This window comes from Hemitrygon akajei, chromosome 20 (genome assembly GCF_048418815.1).
Source record: "Hemitrygon akajei chromosome 20, sHemAka1.3, whole genome shotgun sequence".
NCBI classification, from domain to species: domain Eukaryota; kingdom Metazoa; phylum Chordata; class Chondrichthyes; order Myliobatiformes; family Dasyatidae; genus Hemitrygon; species Hemitrygon akajei.
The window spans coordinates 12,285,009-12,300,330 of record NC_133143.1 but is presented as its reverse complement, the minus strand read 5'-3'; the positions used below and the strand labels follow the sequence as shown (position 1 = coordinate 12,300,330).

General features: G+C 41.7%; 1 protein-coding gene across 3 annotated transcripts in view; it reads right to left on the bottom strand.

The window, feature by feature from the left end:
* topbp1 (DNA topoisomerase II binding protein 1) overlaps window positions 1–15,322 on the bottom strand; it is a 114,486-nt gene that overhangs the window by 18,600 nt on the left and 80,564 nt on the right. For all 3 annotated transcript variants that reach the window (XM_073023860.1, XM_073023859.1, XM_073023861.1), the window contains exons 20-23: window positions 8,594–8,777; window positions 7,117–7,346; window positions 4,859–4,992; window positions 2,189–2,294 (exon numbers count right to left, since the gene is read on the bottom strand). In XM_073023860.1, the coding sequence (XP_072879961.1) occupies window positions 2,189–2,294; window positions 4,859–4,992; window positions 7,117–7,346; window positions 8,594–8,777 (654 nt within the window). The remainder of the gene's footprint in view (window positions 1–2,188; window positions 2,295–4,858; window positions 4,993–7,116; window positions 7,347–8,593; window positions 8,778–15,322) is intronic.

Sequence of the window (15,322 nt, the reverse complement as noted above, 5' to 3'; positions counted from 1 at the left end):
CCTTCTTCATCTTCCTCCTGCGCACTAAAACCATCAAAGTCCTCTTCTTCAGTGTCCGAATTGAACAACCTCAGGATCTCATCACTCACTTCAGTCTCTTCGTTGTCGCTCTCACTTGAGCGCACGCGATCCTCTTCATCACGCAGCAGTCCAGCCTTTCGAAAGCCGTTGGTGATGGTGGATGTTGTGACATGGCTCCAAGCATTTAGGATCCACTGGCAGACTTGAGTTAAAGATGCTCTTCGCATGTGGCCTGTTTTGGTAAAGGATTTCTCGCCGCTCGTCATCCAAGTCTCCCACTCAATGCGCAGTGCCACTTTAAATGCCCGGTTCACGCTGATGTCCAGTGGCTGCAAATACTTCATGGTGCCCCCAGGAATCACAGCTGGAATTGAGTTTGTACTCTTGATGGCAGCTTTCACTGAATCTGTTATATGAGCCCTCATGCTGTCCATAACGAGCAACGCTATTTTTATGTGAAAAAATCCCCCCGGTCGCTTGGCGTAGCACTCTCTGAGCCAATCCTTCATTAGACTCTCCATCATCCAACCTTTCTTATTGACTTTCACCATGATTTCTTTTGGGAATTTTTCCTTTGGCATTGTCAGCCGCTTAAAAATCACCATCGGTGGAAGCTTTAGTCCGGATGCTGTGCAGCTCAGAACACAAGTAAAATGCGTTCTCTCATGGCCACTTGTTTTCAGTATGATGGACGAGTCACCTTTTTTATTAACAGTCCGAGTGAGAGGCAGGTCAAATATCAAAGGTACTTCATCCATATTTATGATTTCATCTGGCCCGATGGAATTCTCCGCTATCTTTGTTTGAGTGAACGTGCGGAAGTTAGCAAGTTTTTCCTCATGGTCGGGAGGGAGTTGCTGACAGAGAGTCGTGCGTACCCTGATGGACAGGCCTTTTCGTCTCATAAATCTAAAACACCACGATGGCCCACCTCTAAAATCTTCGATTTTCATTTTGGTGGCGATTGCTTTAGCCTTCAGTCTGATCTGCACGGTGGAAACACCGCGGCCGCCTGCTCTCTGTGTGTTAACCCAGTCTTCAAGAAAGTTTTCAAGTTCGGGCCATCTGCTATGATTACCTCTGAAAGCTTTTGTCGTCTTTTTGCATTGATTCAGTTCTTCGTGCTGGCGTCTCCACCTTCTCACCATCGATTCATTTATGCCAAGATTACGTGCAGCAGCTCGATTTCCTTCTTCAACCGCCAGATTGATTGCCTTTAACTTAAAAGCTGCATCATATGCTTTTCTTCGAGTGTTTTCCATGTTGATGAGGGTGAGTACAAATGACTGATTTACAATAATTTGTGAAAGTGCGCTTGATTTATCGTACAATTTCATTGGACCTCTGTGAACTACTCATCAATTTTATTGGTCTACTGTTACGAGGCAAAATGTTTTTGGTGGCATGAAAAAAAACCATGCATTAGCCGCACCGTAGTAAAAGCCGCAGTGTTCAATGCTGTTCAAAGCATGGGAAAAAAGTAGCGGCTTATAATCCGACATCTACGGTACTTCAAAAATAAAGATCAGCTTTATTTGTCATACATACATTGAAATATACAGTGAAATGCATCACTTGCATCAAATCAAATCAGCAGACTTCAGGATGATGAACGGAAACAAAGATGAAATTTATCACAATGAAGCATTAAAAGATACATTTGGAAAGAAGAGACCAACTGAACAGTACTACGTAGAAGAAATAGGAAGAACAGAAACTTGGGAATATTTGATGGCAAAAGGCAAGTGGTGAAGTGGTGAAAACAAAATGCAGAAACTGGGTTTGACAAAAAATGGCATGAGTTCTACCTTTATATATCACTCATCAGGCCTCAAATACAATATTGTTCCACATGGAAAGGAAAAACTTGCAGAGATCTCATGAAATATGCTATGATGCCAAAAATGTAGCATTTTTGGAAATAGTACAGAAACTGGGGACGACTGGCAGATGTGAAGAGATGGGGGAGGGGTCAGTGTTAGAGAGTGGCAAGGTCACCAGAGAAAGGGAGACCCAGGGGTTTGTCAGAGATGTAGTGTCAAGGGAGGAGTCAGAGATAGGGAGAGGTGGGATGACAGTAAAATAGCACATTAAAGAATCATTATGAATATTGTGGTAGAAGAATATTTTCTTTTTAAGATACTGCACAAATTAAAAAAAAACACACCTAGCTGTTCGATCAGATGGCAGTAGTCAATCCGTTCCTGAGGGTTCAGTGATGATAACTGGAATCTCCGCTGAACAGAAGGCTCATTATTCTCACCAATAGCAACCTGAAAGTTTTACCAATAACATTAGTAAGAGTTCCATTCCTCACCAACTTCACTTACTCTCTTGTAATCATCTGAAGCTGAATCAGTGTTTGCAGCCTCTATCTCCGAGAGGAACTTCTCAAATATCTGTCAATGTTGAAGCTATTTCCACCTCCATAACGTCCCTCAACTCTGCCTCAGCTCATATGACACTAAAACTCACATCTATCCCTTAGATTTTTCAAGGATTAGTGATTCCAACTTGCATTTCCCCTAAGCTTCCCAGCCTTGACTGGCTTTTGGGAAAGCCACTGGCAAATTTAAAAATTGATTAACCAGGGAAGCCACCTATTAAAGGAAAAAAAAATACTAATTGAGAAAATAGCTAGGATTGTCTTTATTTGGGACATCATGCTGCTTAATTGGGGCAGGACATTCTTGCTGAACAGTTTTTATCTGGCCTCAGTCACCTGCACTTGTGTGGTTGTTAGACACCACGTTGTGCTTAGAGTGAACAGTTTTTAAATAGTGTCAGTTGTGTGTGCTTGGGCCAAGAAACTTATTGATGAATTACGACACCACTTCGTGCGGGAAGACAGCCCATTATCTGCACTAGGTGTCTGCACTGATTTTGTTTGTTTATAAACAAAGAAAAGAACACAGTAACATACATTGGATGAATTTCTCCACCAATGACTATTAGGAACCAATACAGTTTTATAGTACTGAAGTAATATTGGTAATGTTCTCATTTGTTCTGTATTTCATTTAAATACGTAATTTGTTACTCTGTTAAACAGTAAGTTGGCTTTTTTTAAATACCTTTTTAACTACAGTAGATTCCAGTTGGATGGTGGGGTGGAGATATGTCTCTACCAAAGGAGGTGCAAGGTCCTCCTTCCATCCGCTAATCAGGTCACCCTTGGGCAAGGTGCAGCATCTACTTATCCCCCTAATCAGGGTCACGGGAAGCCATGGGAGCTGGTAGAGTGAGCAGCTGGTGCATATCACAAGTCCTGGTTATGCAACCATTGACAACAAGCAAACAATCCCTGAAGAGTATCGATAATGGCTAGAGTTACCCGTCGTGTAACAACAATGCCCAGACGGTGGTAATGGCAAACCACGTCTGTAGAAAAAAAACTGCCAAGAACAATCGTGGTCATGGATAGAGAAAAGAATAAGAACAACAGTGTGAAAGGAGTCAAAGGACAGATGGAAGACAATGATCGACACAGCATATAATGATGATGATGATATTCCAGTTAACCAAGGCACATTGAGACCAATATATTTTGGCCCAATTAAGTCGCTACCCCAAATGATGAAGTTTTCTGGAAATAGTTAAAAGGTATATTAAAAAAACAAACCAAGTAACAAGTAATGTATTCAAATGAAATACAGAACAAATTAGAACACTACCAATACCTTTACAGTACTATAAAACTGGATTAATTCCAAATAGTTATCAAAGAAGGAATTCATCCAGCGTATACTGCCATGTTCCTTTGATTGTAAATGAACAAAATTAGTGCAGACACCTAGGGAGTTGCCTGCAATTGAATCCTCCAAATCTTCACTTTCATTGTTAACATTGAAGATGATTGTCGATACCTTCAAATTCTTCGTAGTTCCTAACTTGTTGGAAGTAGTGAAGTCATTTCTGGCATCTCCAAGTCTGAAAGCTTGAAACTGCAGTGAGCACAGCAGTTCTGAACTCTTATTGCTTATTTCTCACCAACTATCAGTGACAAAAAAATCACTGCTTTTTTAAGACAAACACGTGCAACTGATACTATTTAAAAACTGTTCACATTAAGCACGGTATTATGTCTAATGGCCACACAAGCTTGTGCAACTGACACTAGTGAGAAACTGTTCAGCAACAGTCCCTTGTCCCAATTAAACAGCATAGGGTCCCAGGAAAGGGGATCCCGATGATTTTCTCAATTAGTTTTGGTTCTTTAAGAGATGTCCCAAGTAAGCAACTGAGCCAATTAACTGATAGTTCAATTTACTGGAATCCACTATATTTCCAAGAAATGGCTAATTGGGGCAGTCGCTTAATTGGGCCAAAATGTACTGGTCCCAATTAACTGGGATCCATTGTATATTCAAGGCATAATAAAAGTGAAAGTTATTAATATGATCATGAGCTACTTGGAACCACAGACACAGCAAGACATTTTCTTCGTCTGCTGGAATTTGAAATCTCTGGAGTGAGACATTAGATGTCATGGCTTTATGATTATTGAGGCTCAGCACCTACTGAGACACTGAGGAAAAAAATGTCTAAAGACTAGATTACGAAAAAAGTGAACATAAACACTAGACTGAAATACAAAATAAAATCTCAGCACATCTTTTGCTTGAAAAGAGCAGAAACAATTCAGAAGTGTGTTGTTATTGATTCTTTAAAGTTATTGTACAAGCAGAATGTTAAGGTTAAATCTAAATTTGGTTAGGATTCAAAAAGCTTGGGGAAAAATAGTGTACTTGTGTAGATGATTTGTATGAGCATCATGTTAATACTCCTCACTTACAAATCACTTCCTTGTTACAATAAATACTGAGTATTTCCCGACCTGTTCTTTAGGCTGTGGTGCCACTGGAGGTTTTGCTAGCGGAAAAGCAATACTGGGTGCTTGAGGTGTAGGGGTGAGGTGATCACCTTTCATTGAAGTGTCACATTTTGCTGCTACAACTTCATGTGGAATTTCTGCAACATAAGTAGAGTCAATATCAAAGACTTCATCAACATTTTAAAAAACTATATACAATCATATCAAGCAGTAGTAAGTTAAGGCAACTGGACTTGCTGTGTTGTCTAGAAAATATTTTGCCATTCATCTGAGGCTTCTTCTGATCCATGGTGAGTAGCTTCCAGCTTATATACTCTGTGAGATGTTTAAAGGTATAGCAATCACATGAGGGTCATTAAGAGTCATAGAGGTAAGGGTCATTAGTTTTCACTTTGCATGAATGGAGGTGTGAACTGTTGTGGAGACACTGGGGTAGAGATGTTAGGACTGCATTGTAAGTAGCTGAACTAAGGGGTGAGGTACGACACCACTACACTTCCTTACACTATATTCTATCTGCCACTGCCAAAAGTCCTTCTGTAGACTCCCTGCTTCCTTAACACTACCTGCCCCTCCACCTGTCTTTGTGTTAACTGCAATCTTGGCTACAAAGCCATCAACTTCATCATCCAAAGCATTAATATACAACATTGCGAAGTAGTCCCGACAGAGACCCCTGCAGAACACCACTAATAACCAGCAGACAACCAGAAAAGGCCCTCTTTATTCCCACTCTTTGCCACCTGCCATTCAGCCAATCTATCTATGCTAGATCCTTTCCAGTAATACCATAGGCTCTTATCTTGTTAAGTAGCATCATATGCACCACCTTGTCAAAGGCCTTCTGAAAATTCAAGTAAACAACATTCACTGACTCTCCTTTGTTTGCACTGACTGTGGTCTCCCAAAGAGGGAGTCAAGGGTCCAGATATAGAGGGAGGTAAAGAGACCTGGGTTTTGGAGATTGTTGATTAGTACTAAGGGTATGAAGGTGTTGAATACCGTGAGGGAAACAATAAACAGAAGCATGACGTAGGTATTGCTATTGTCCAGGTAATCCAAGGCCAAGTTGACAGCTAGTGAGGCTGCACCACTATAGAACTTTTGTGGCAATAGGGAAATTGTGACGGGTCTAGGACCTTGCTTAGGCAGGAGCTGATTTTGGCTATGACCAATTTCTCAAAACACTTCAATACAGTAGAAGTGAGTACAAATAGGTGATAGTCATTGAGTCAGCTCACTCTGCTCTTGTTGGGCACATGTATAATTGTGGCTCTTTAGAAGTAAGTGGGAAACTCCGACTGCAACAGTGGTAGATTGAATCTGTTCTTGAGTACTTCCGACAGCTGGTTGGCACAGGTTTTCAATGCCCTACCATTGAGACCTGATACCTTGCGTGGATTCATCCTCCTGAAAGATGTCCTGACATCAGCCTCCGAGACCGAGATCACAGGGTCATCAGATACTGCACGGATTCACACAGGTATAGTTTATTCTCCCTTTGAAAGCATACATAAAAGGCTTTGAGCTCATTTGGGGGAGGGGGGGGGGGAGGTGAAGCATCACAGCCATTCATGATTTTAGGTTTCACCTTGTAGGAAGCAATGGAATGCAAACCCTGCAGAGCTTGCATGCATCAGATTCAGTCTCTTCAATTAGAATAGCTTTTTAGTTCTTCAAAGATGATCTGTTTTGAATGCCACTGATCTAACCCTCAGCCAACTGCTTATCTCCTAGTACATCTATGGCTTTTGGTTTGGGTTATATTCTCGAAGGCACACACTCATCCTTTCAGGTCTCGATGAAGCTGGTGACATCTGTGGCATATTCATTTTTAAATTTAAAGAAGAATTTAAAATTTCATAAACATACTGTTTGAAATAGATGAGTTATTTGAAATTTCTCTGTATTGGCATCATTCATTCCAATAGATATTGTGGAAATCTTGCAAAACTGGGAATGAAGTTTAATGAAGAGTTACAAATAAATTGCCTTTCCTTCCCTCCTTACTAAACATGTTTTTATACACAAATCAAGGCCTTAAGATGTTTCTAATATGGCATTTATGTAAGTATTAAATATCACAGAAGGCCACTTGAAATTTTAAATATTTTACAAAATCTAGCAGCTCATTGTTTCTGCTGTTTTAGCATGACAAAGACAGAACAACTGATGGAAAATATCCAAAAACACACTTAAATGAATTCTAAAAATTGAGTAAACAATAACTTTTAAGGTGCAGGAAAAATAGTTTAAAGTACCAATTGCAGCCATTTCTGAATCAGTTAAAGATTCTCTGTGTTCTGTATTTCGCTCCACCACCTGCTCCGTGTTCTTCTGGAACTGCTCGGAGTACTGAGAGGGGCTGCTAGGCCACTGCATATTGTTGGCCAGCTTGGCTCTCTCTTCCCTAGCTGTAGGATCATCCCAAATGATCTGCTCATTTTGTGATGGTTCTGTATTGATGTCCATTACAGCTGGATGTGAGCACCTAAAGATCAGGATATGAGAATCATTGAGTCAGAATCAAACTGCATGAAAAAAGTTTTTTGGCCCAGTCTATATTAATCAAGATGTCCATCTATGCTAATCCTATTTACTCACATTTCACCCATATCCCCTTTAACCTCTCCTATTCAGGTACCTGTCTAAGTGTCTTCTAAATGTTGTTAATATATCTGTTTCAACCAGTTCTTCGGGCTGCTCATTCAGTAAAAGGACCACCCTTTGGGTGAAAAAGCTTCTTCTCAGATTCCTGTTAAATCTCTCAACTCTTACCTTAAACTCAGCTCTTGATTGTCCAGTCCTGGAGAACAGACTGCATGCATTCACCCATCTATGCATCTCAGGGATTTATACACCTCCATATGTTCTTCTACACTTCAAGCCCTAGCCTGCTCAACCTCCCTCTATAACTCAGTCCCTCAAGTCCTAGCAACATCTTCCTACACGTATTCTGCACTGTTTCCAGTGTACTGAATGTGCAGATGCAAGTGGAACATCTGTGTTTATAAACTGATGGCTCTAATATTTTCAAATAAATATTGTATTATTTTCGGCAGGAAACTGTAAAGAGGCTCTTTAGCCCAAATGGTCCAAGATTTCTATCAAAGTGAGTCCCTTGTAGTCTTTCCTATCCTTGCACCTGTCGAACTGGCTTTTAGATGCGAAGGAAAACACTTCCTTTGGCAATCATTCATATATGGACTATCCTCTGGGTAAAAATGTTGCCTTTCAGGGTTCTAATAAATATTTCCCCTCACCCCAAAACCTATGTCCTTTAATTATTGATTCCCCAACCCTGGGAAAGAGAATATCACCCTATCTATGCTCCTCATAATTTTCTACACCTCTGTCCCTTGAGTCTTGGCCACATTCTTGTAAATCTCCTCAACACGCTTTCCAATTTAATGGCATCCATCCTATGAGTAAAACTGAATACAAATTCTAAGCTATTGAATTCTCATTAGATCAACGAATAAAACTGGAATTCAATAACGTAGCTGAACTGCAAATAAAAATAAAAATGAAACACTTAAGTTTAAAAATGCATTTGAGACATGCAAACTAATTCTCAGACTAAACACATTGCATTATTTGAACAGTGTGGGCATGTATGTCCACATTATAACCATTAAAAATAAACATTATGTCTACAAGGCATTTATCAAAACTATACCAAAACATTCCATAACTTCTTTGCAAAAAACACCATTTAAAAGTCAACATTCAAGAGACCTGAGGGATTCCAGTGCTCTGCTACGCCCTGCACGAAGGGCACCATCAGCTGAAGGGGAGTATTCCAGAATTCCCCTTGATACGGCTGCACGGTGTCCTACCGATTTCTCCACTCTTGTAGCAGACATTATTTCCTGTAACTGGCGCTGAAAATTCTCTCTCATTTCAGAAGTTTCTGTCAAATCTGTAAAATGTTATATAAAGAAAGAAAAAGTTGTAGTTTATAAACCTTTTGGGCTGCACAGGCATGATAAGTGACAGCCTCAGAGGCTATCGAAGTTTGGGGAGCGAATGCAAGGCTGGTGCGTTAAGTGTCGACATCAGAGGTCTAAACTCAGCTGCAACAAAATAGTAGTCTCAAGTGCAGCAGCCATTGTTAGGGTGAGCCAGTGATAAGAGTGAGAAGGCTTTGGCTTGACAGGCTTTAGTGTGAACAGGCAGAAGCAGTTATGAAGAGGGAAGCATTTTTCTCTTTTTTTTAATGTATAGTCAAGATGAAATGGTCCTCCTGTCAGATGTGAGAATTCAGAATACCTGACATTTTCCCTAATGACTACACCTGCAGGAAGTGCACCCAACTTCGGTGCCTGACTGACAGGGTCACAGAGCTGGAGCTGGAGTTAGATGTACTCAGGATCATTTGGGAAGCTGAAGATATTATAGATGATGCTTTCGAAGAGGTGGTCACACCCAGAGTACAGGCTTCAGACAGTAGATAGGTAACCACCAGAAGAGACAAGGGTATTAAGAAGTCAGTGCAGATTCCCACTGTGACCATTCCCCTCAACAACAAGTATACCTCTATGGATACTGCTGTGGGGGGTGGGGGGGGGGGGCAGATGACCCTTCATATCACAGAAGCAGCAGGCAGGCTGGTGGCATGGCGGCCAGCTCTGAAGCTTGACGGGGAAGGGCAAAATCAGGCAGAGTAGTAGTTATAAGTGACAGAAAGGAAGTTGTGTGGCCGCAAAAGAGACAGCAGGATGGTGTGCTGCCTCCTGGATGCAAGGCTCCGTGATGTATCAGAGTGGCTGCGGGATATTCTCAGTGGTGAGGAGGAACAGCCAAAGGTCATGGTGCACATTGACACCAGTGACATAGGCAGAAAAGGGGAATAGTTCCTATACAGAGTTAGAAAGAGGCTGAAGAGAAGGACCTCCAAGGTAGTAACCTCCAAATTACTCCCTGTGCCATTGGCTAGCGGACGTAGGAATGGGGCAGTAGCATGGATGAGGAGATGGTGCAGGGGACAGGGTTTCAAACTCTTGGATCATTGGAACAACTTCTGGGGAAGGGGTGACCTGTACAAGAGGGATGGGTCGCACCTGAACTGTTGAAGAACCAATATCCTGGCCGAGAGATTTGATGATGCTACTCAGGAATGTTTAGACTAGTCTTGCAGGGGACTGTGTACCGGAACCCTAGGTCAGCAAGGGAAGGATTGGACCAGAACGTAGATGGCAGGAAAAGTATTGAAAGACAAAATTGAAGTAAGAGGTATGATGGGTTGGATAGTTTGACGTCTGTATATTTTAATACTGGGAGTATTATGGGTAAGGGTGATGAACTTAAGAGTATGGATCAGTAAATGGAACTAAAATGTTGCAGGGATTACTGAAACTTGGTTGAGAGAGGGGCAGGAAAGGGTGATTAATGTACCAGGTTTTCAAAATTTTAGAAAAGGTAGAGGAGGTGGTAAGAGCAGGATAGGGGAGTTGTAATCAAGGACAATATCACAGCTGCACTCAGGGGAGATGTAATGGAGGAGTCAAGCACTGAGTCGATTTGGATAGAACTCGGGAATAGGAAGGATGCAATCACACTGATGGGATTGTACCAAGCCCCCCTAATAGACACAGGGACATTGAGGTACATATAGACATAGCTTGAGCATTTAGACATTAAGAAAGAGGATGTGATGGAGCTTTTGGAAAGCATCAAGTTTGACAAGTCACCAGGACCGGACAAGATATACCCCAGGCTACTGTGGGAGGCGAGGGAGGAGATTGCTGAGCTTTGCATCATCAATGGGGACAGGAGATGTTCCGGAGCACTGGAGGGTTGAAGATGTTGTTCCCTTAATCAAGAAAGGGAGTAGAGATAGCCCTGGAAATTATAGGCCAGTGGTTGGTAAGTTACCTCCGTGGTTGGTAAGTTGATGGAGAAGATCCTGAGAGGCAGGATTTATGAACATTTGGAGAGGCATAATTAGGAATAGTCAGCATAGCTTTGTCAAGGGCAGATCGTGCCTGACCAGCTTGACTGAATTTTTTGAGGATGTAACTAAACACCTTGATGAAGGTAGAGCAGTAGATGTAGTGTATATGGATTTCAGCAAGGCATCTGATAAGGTACCCCATGCAAGGCTTATTGAGAAAGTAAAGAGGCATGGGATCCAAGGGGACATTGCTTTGTGGATCCAGAATTGGCTTGCCCATAGAAGGCAAAGAGTGGTTGTAGACAGGTCATATTCTGCATGGAGGTTGGTGACCAGTGGTGTGCTTCAGAAATCGGTTCTGGGATCCCTTCTCTTTGTGATTTTTATAAATGACCTGGATGAGGAAGTGGAGGGATGGCTTAGTAAATTAGCTGATGATACAAAGGTTGGAGGTGCTGTGGATAGTGTGGAGGGCTGTCAGGTTACAGCGGGATATCAATAGGATGCAAAACTGGGCTCAGAAGTGGCAGATGGAGTTCAACCCAGGAAAATGTGAGGTCGTTCAGTTTGGTAGGTCAAAAAGGATCGCAAAATATAATATTAATAGTAAGACTCTTGGCAGTCTAGAGGATAAGAGGGATCTTGGGTCCAAGTCCATAAAACAATGAAAGCTGCTGTGCAAGTTGGCTGTGTGGTTAAGGAGGCACATGGTGCATTGGCCTTCAACAACCATGGGATTGAGTTTCAGAGCCGAGAGGTAATGTTACAGCTATAAAGGACCTTGGTCAGACCCCACGTGGAATACTGTGCTCAGTTCTGGTCACCTCACTACAGGAAGGATGTGTAAACTATAGAAAGGGTGCAGAAGAGATTTACAAGGATGTTGCCTGGATTGCGGAGTATGCCTTATGAGAATAGGTTGAGTGAACTCGGCCTTTTCTCCTTGGGAGTGTTGGAGGATGAGAGGTGACCTGATAGAGGTATATAAGATGACGATAGGCATTGATCGTGTGGATAGTCAGAGGCTTTTCCCCAGGGCTGAAATGGCTAACACGAGAGGGCACAGTTTTAAGGTGTTTGGAATTAGGTACAGAGGAGATGTCAGGCGTAAGTTTTTTTATGCAGAGTGGGGAGTGCGTGGAATGGGCTGCCGGTGACAGTGGTGGAGGTAGATACGATAGGGTATTTTAAGAGACTCCTGGACAGGTACATGGAGCTTAGAAAAATAGAGGGCTATGGATAATTTCTAAAGTAAGTACATGTGGGCAGAAGGGCCTGTATTGTGTTGTAGATTTTCTATATGTAATCAGATTAAGGAAATGTGTAAAAATGATAAGATTGTTGCATTGGTGGATTTCAACTAATATAAACTGGGACATTCTTAGTGCAAGGAGTTTAGATAGGACAGAATTTGTTAAGAAACCAGGGAGGTTTCTTAACTCAATGTGGATAGTCCAGTGAGAGATACTCATTGGACTATCCGTACTAGACCTGGTGTTGGTTAATAAGCCTGGCCAGGTGACTGACGTTTTAGTGGGTGAACAATTCGGGAACAGTAACCACAACTCCTTAAATCCTTTCAGGATAGCTATAGATAAAGATGGGCATGGGTCTTGGTGGAGAGTTTTACATTGGAGTTGGGCAAATGACGAGAGCATAACGCAAGAACTAAGAAGTGTTAATTGGGAACACCTTTTTTCTGACAAGTCCACATCAGACATGTGGAGGTTGTTTAAAAATCAATTGCACAGAGTACAGAAGGATGTTAGAAGGATTGGTGGGGATGGAAAGATAAGAGAACCTTGGATGTCCAGAGAAATAATGGATTTAGTCATGAAGCAAAAGGGAAAGTATGTAAAGCCTCGTAAGTTAGGATCAAACGAAACACATGAGAATAATAAGGAAGCCAAAAAAGAACTCAAGGAGGGAATTAAGAAAGCCAGGAGGGGCCATGAAAAGTCCTTGGCAAGTAGGATTAAGGTGAGACCCAAGGCATTCCATACATATATCAAGAGGAAGTGAATAACTAGGGAGAGTGTGAGACCACTCAAGGATAAAGGGGGAAACATTTGCTTGGATGTGGAGAATGTGAGTGAGATGCTTAATTAGTACTTTGCTTCAGTGTTTACCAAGGAAAAGGATATGGAGGATCAAGAGGTCAACACTGAGTGCTATAAATAGGTTAGGGTATTGAGAGGCTAAGGAGGAGGAAGTGTTGGGCCTCCTAATAAGTATTAAGGTGAATAGGTCCCCAGGGCCTGATGACATTTACCCAGGTTATGGAAAGAAGCAAGAGATGAGGTTGCTGGGCCCTTGACCAGTACTTTCATGTCCTCTCTGACCAAAGGTGAGGTCCACTGGACTGGCAAGTGGTTAATGTTGTACCTCTATTTAAGAAGGGAACAAGGGAGAATCCTGGGAACTATAGATCGCTGAGTCTCACGTCAGTTGTAGGAAAATTGCTGGAGAAAATTCTTAGGGTTAGGACATAGGAGCATTTGGAAACCTATGGCCTAATTAGGGAGAGCCAGCATGGCTTTGTGCATGGCAGGTTGTGCCTTACCAACCTGATTGAATTTCTTTGACAAGGTGACGAGAGATTGATGGGGCTAGGGCAGTGGATGTTGTCTACATCTGGACAAAGTCCCTCATGGGAGGCTAATCCAGAAGATTATGATGGCATCTATGATGAATTAGCTGTTTTGGATTTAAAACCAGCTTGCATATAAAAGACAGAAGGTAGTGGTTGAGGGGCCTGTAATTTAGTGGTGTTCTGCAGGGATATGCGCTGAGACCTCTGCAGTTTGTGATGTATATAAATGACCTGGATGAAAATGTAGATGGGTGTGTAGAAAGTTTGCAGATGATACCAAGACTGGTGGAGTTGTGGATGGTGTAGAAGACTGACAAAGAATATAATACGCTACAGGTCAGTTACAGATACGAGCAAAGAAATGGCAGATGGAGTTTAACCCAGATAGATGTGAGGTATTGCACCTTGATAGGGAAGTTTCAAGGAGACAGTACACTGTTAAGGGCAAGATCATTAACAGTGTTGCTGAGCAGGGAGATCTTGGGATCCAAGTTCATAGCTCCTTGAAACTGGCTGCACAGGTCGACCAGGTGGTTAAGTAGGCTTATGGAATGCTTGGTGAGTCACTGAGTTTAAAAGACAAAAGGTTATCTTCCAACTTTATAACACTCTTGTTAGACCACATCTGGATTATTGCACATAGCTCTGGGCCTCCCCTATTAAGAAGGATGTTGAGGTTTTGGAAGGGCTGCAGAAGAGGTTTACCAGGATGCTGCCCGGTTTAGATGGCATGTGCTATCACGAGAGGCTAGATAAATTTGGGTTGTTTTCTCTGACGTGCTGGAGGCTAAGGGGAGATCTGATAGATGCTTACAAGATTATAAGAGGCATAGATAGACTGGACAGAGAGTATTGGTTTCCCAGGGTTGAAATAACTAATACCCGAAGGCATGCAATGAAGGTGAGAGGGGGTAGATTCAAAGGGGCTGCGAGGGGCAAATATTTTTTACTTAGAGAGAGAGACATGGATGCCTGGAATGCGCTGCCTGGTATGATGGCAGAAGCAAATAAAGGAATATGGACATGGTGTAGGTGGGAGGGATTAGTATTTGGGTGTTTTACTTTATAGGTGGTTCAGCTGAATGGCCTGTTCCTGTGCTGTACTATTCCATGTTCTATGACAGATTCATGTTGAGAAATCTGCTTTAAACTAAAACTACCATAATATAAACTGATTAACATTGGTGCTACCCGTTGTCTTTGATCTCCAAGGTAAAGCGGTCACATATTTTGAAGATACTGTTTTAAAGTTCTTAATATTCAGCTATAATATGTTCTATAGATGAAAAATACTACAACCATGATATCCACATTGCAGAAGTAAGAAATATCACAATAACAATAACTAGGAAAGCGGTACTGAGGAAACTGTCAGGAGTTTCAGACTGATAAATCTCCAGATCCTGATGAACTTTGTCCTAAGATCTTAAAGGTGGATAATGATATGGTTGAGGCATTATTTTTAATTTTCCAAAATTTCTTTGATTTGGATAAGACGTCATTAGATTGGGAAAGAGCAAATGTCCCTTTATTTTAAAAGGTACAAAGAAAGCAGGATTTAAACATACAGCATTGGAAATTTATTGGAAGCTATAACTTAACATCAGGGCACTTAGAAAAATTCAAGGTAATCACGTAATGTCAACATGTTTTGTAAGGGAAATCAAGTTTGACCAACTTACTGGAGTTTTTGAAGTAACATGTGCTATAAGTAACGGGAAACTTAGATTTACAAAAGGTCAGAATCAAGCAGCACAGAAACAGGCTCTTTGGCCCACCATGCCAAGTACTAAATATTATTTAATCCAATTGAGTAGCACTTGGTCTACTACCTACCAGTGAATTGACAATTCAATTGCTAATACAGATCCTTCTTAAAAGTTCTCGCCACTCATTCAGTCATTCCTGATTCCAGCTACCCTCTGGTTGACTAAATTCTTCCTCTAGACCTTTTACTCCTTCCCTTAATCCCTTGTCC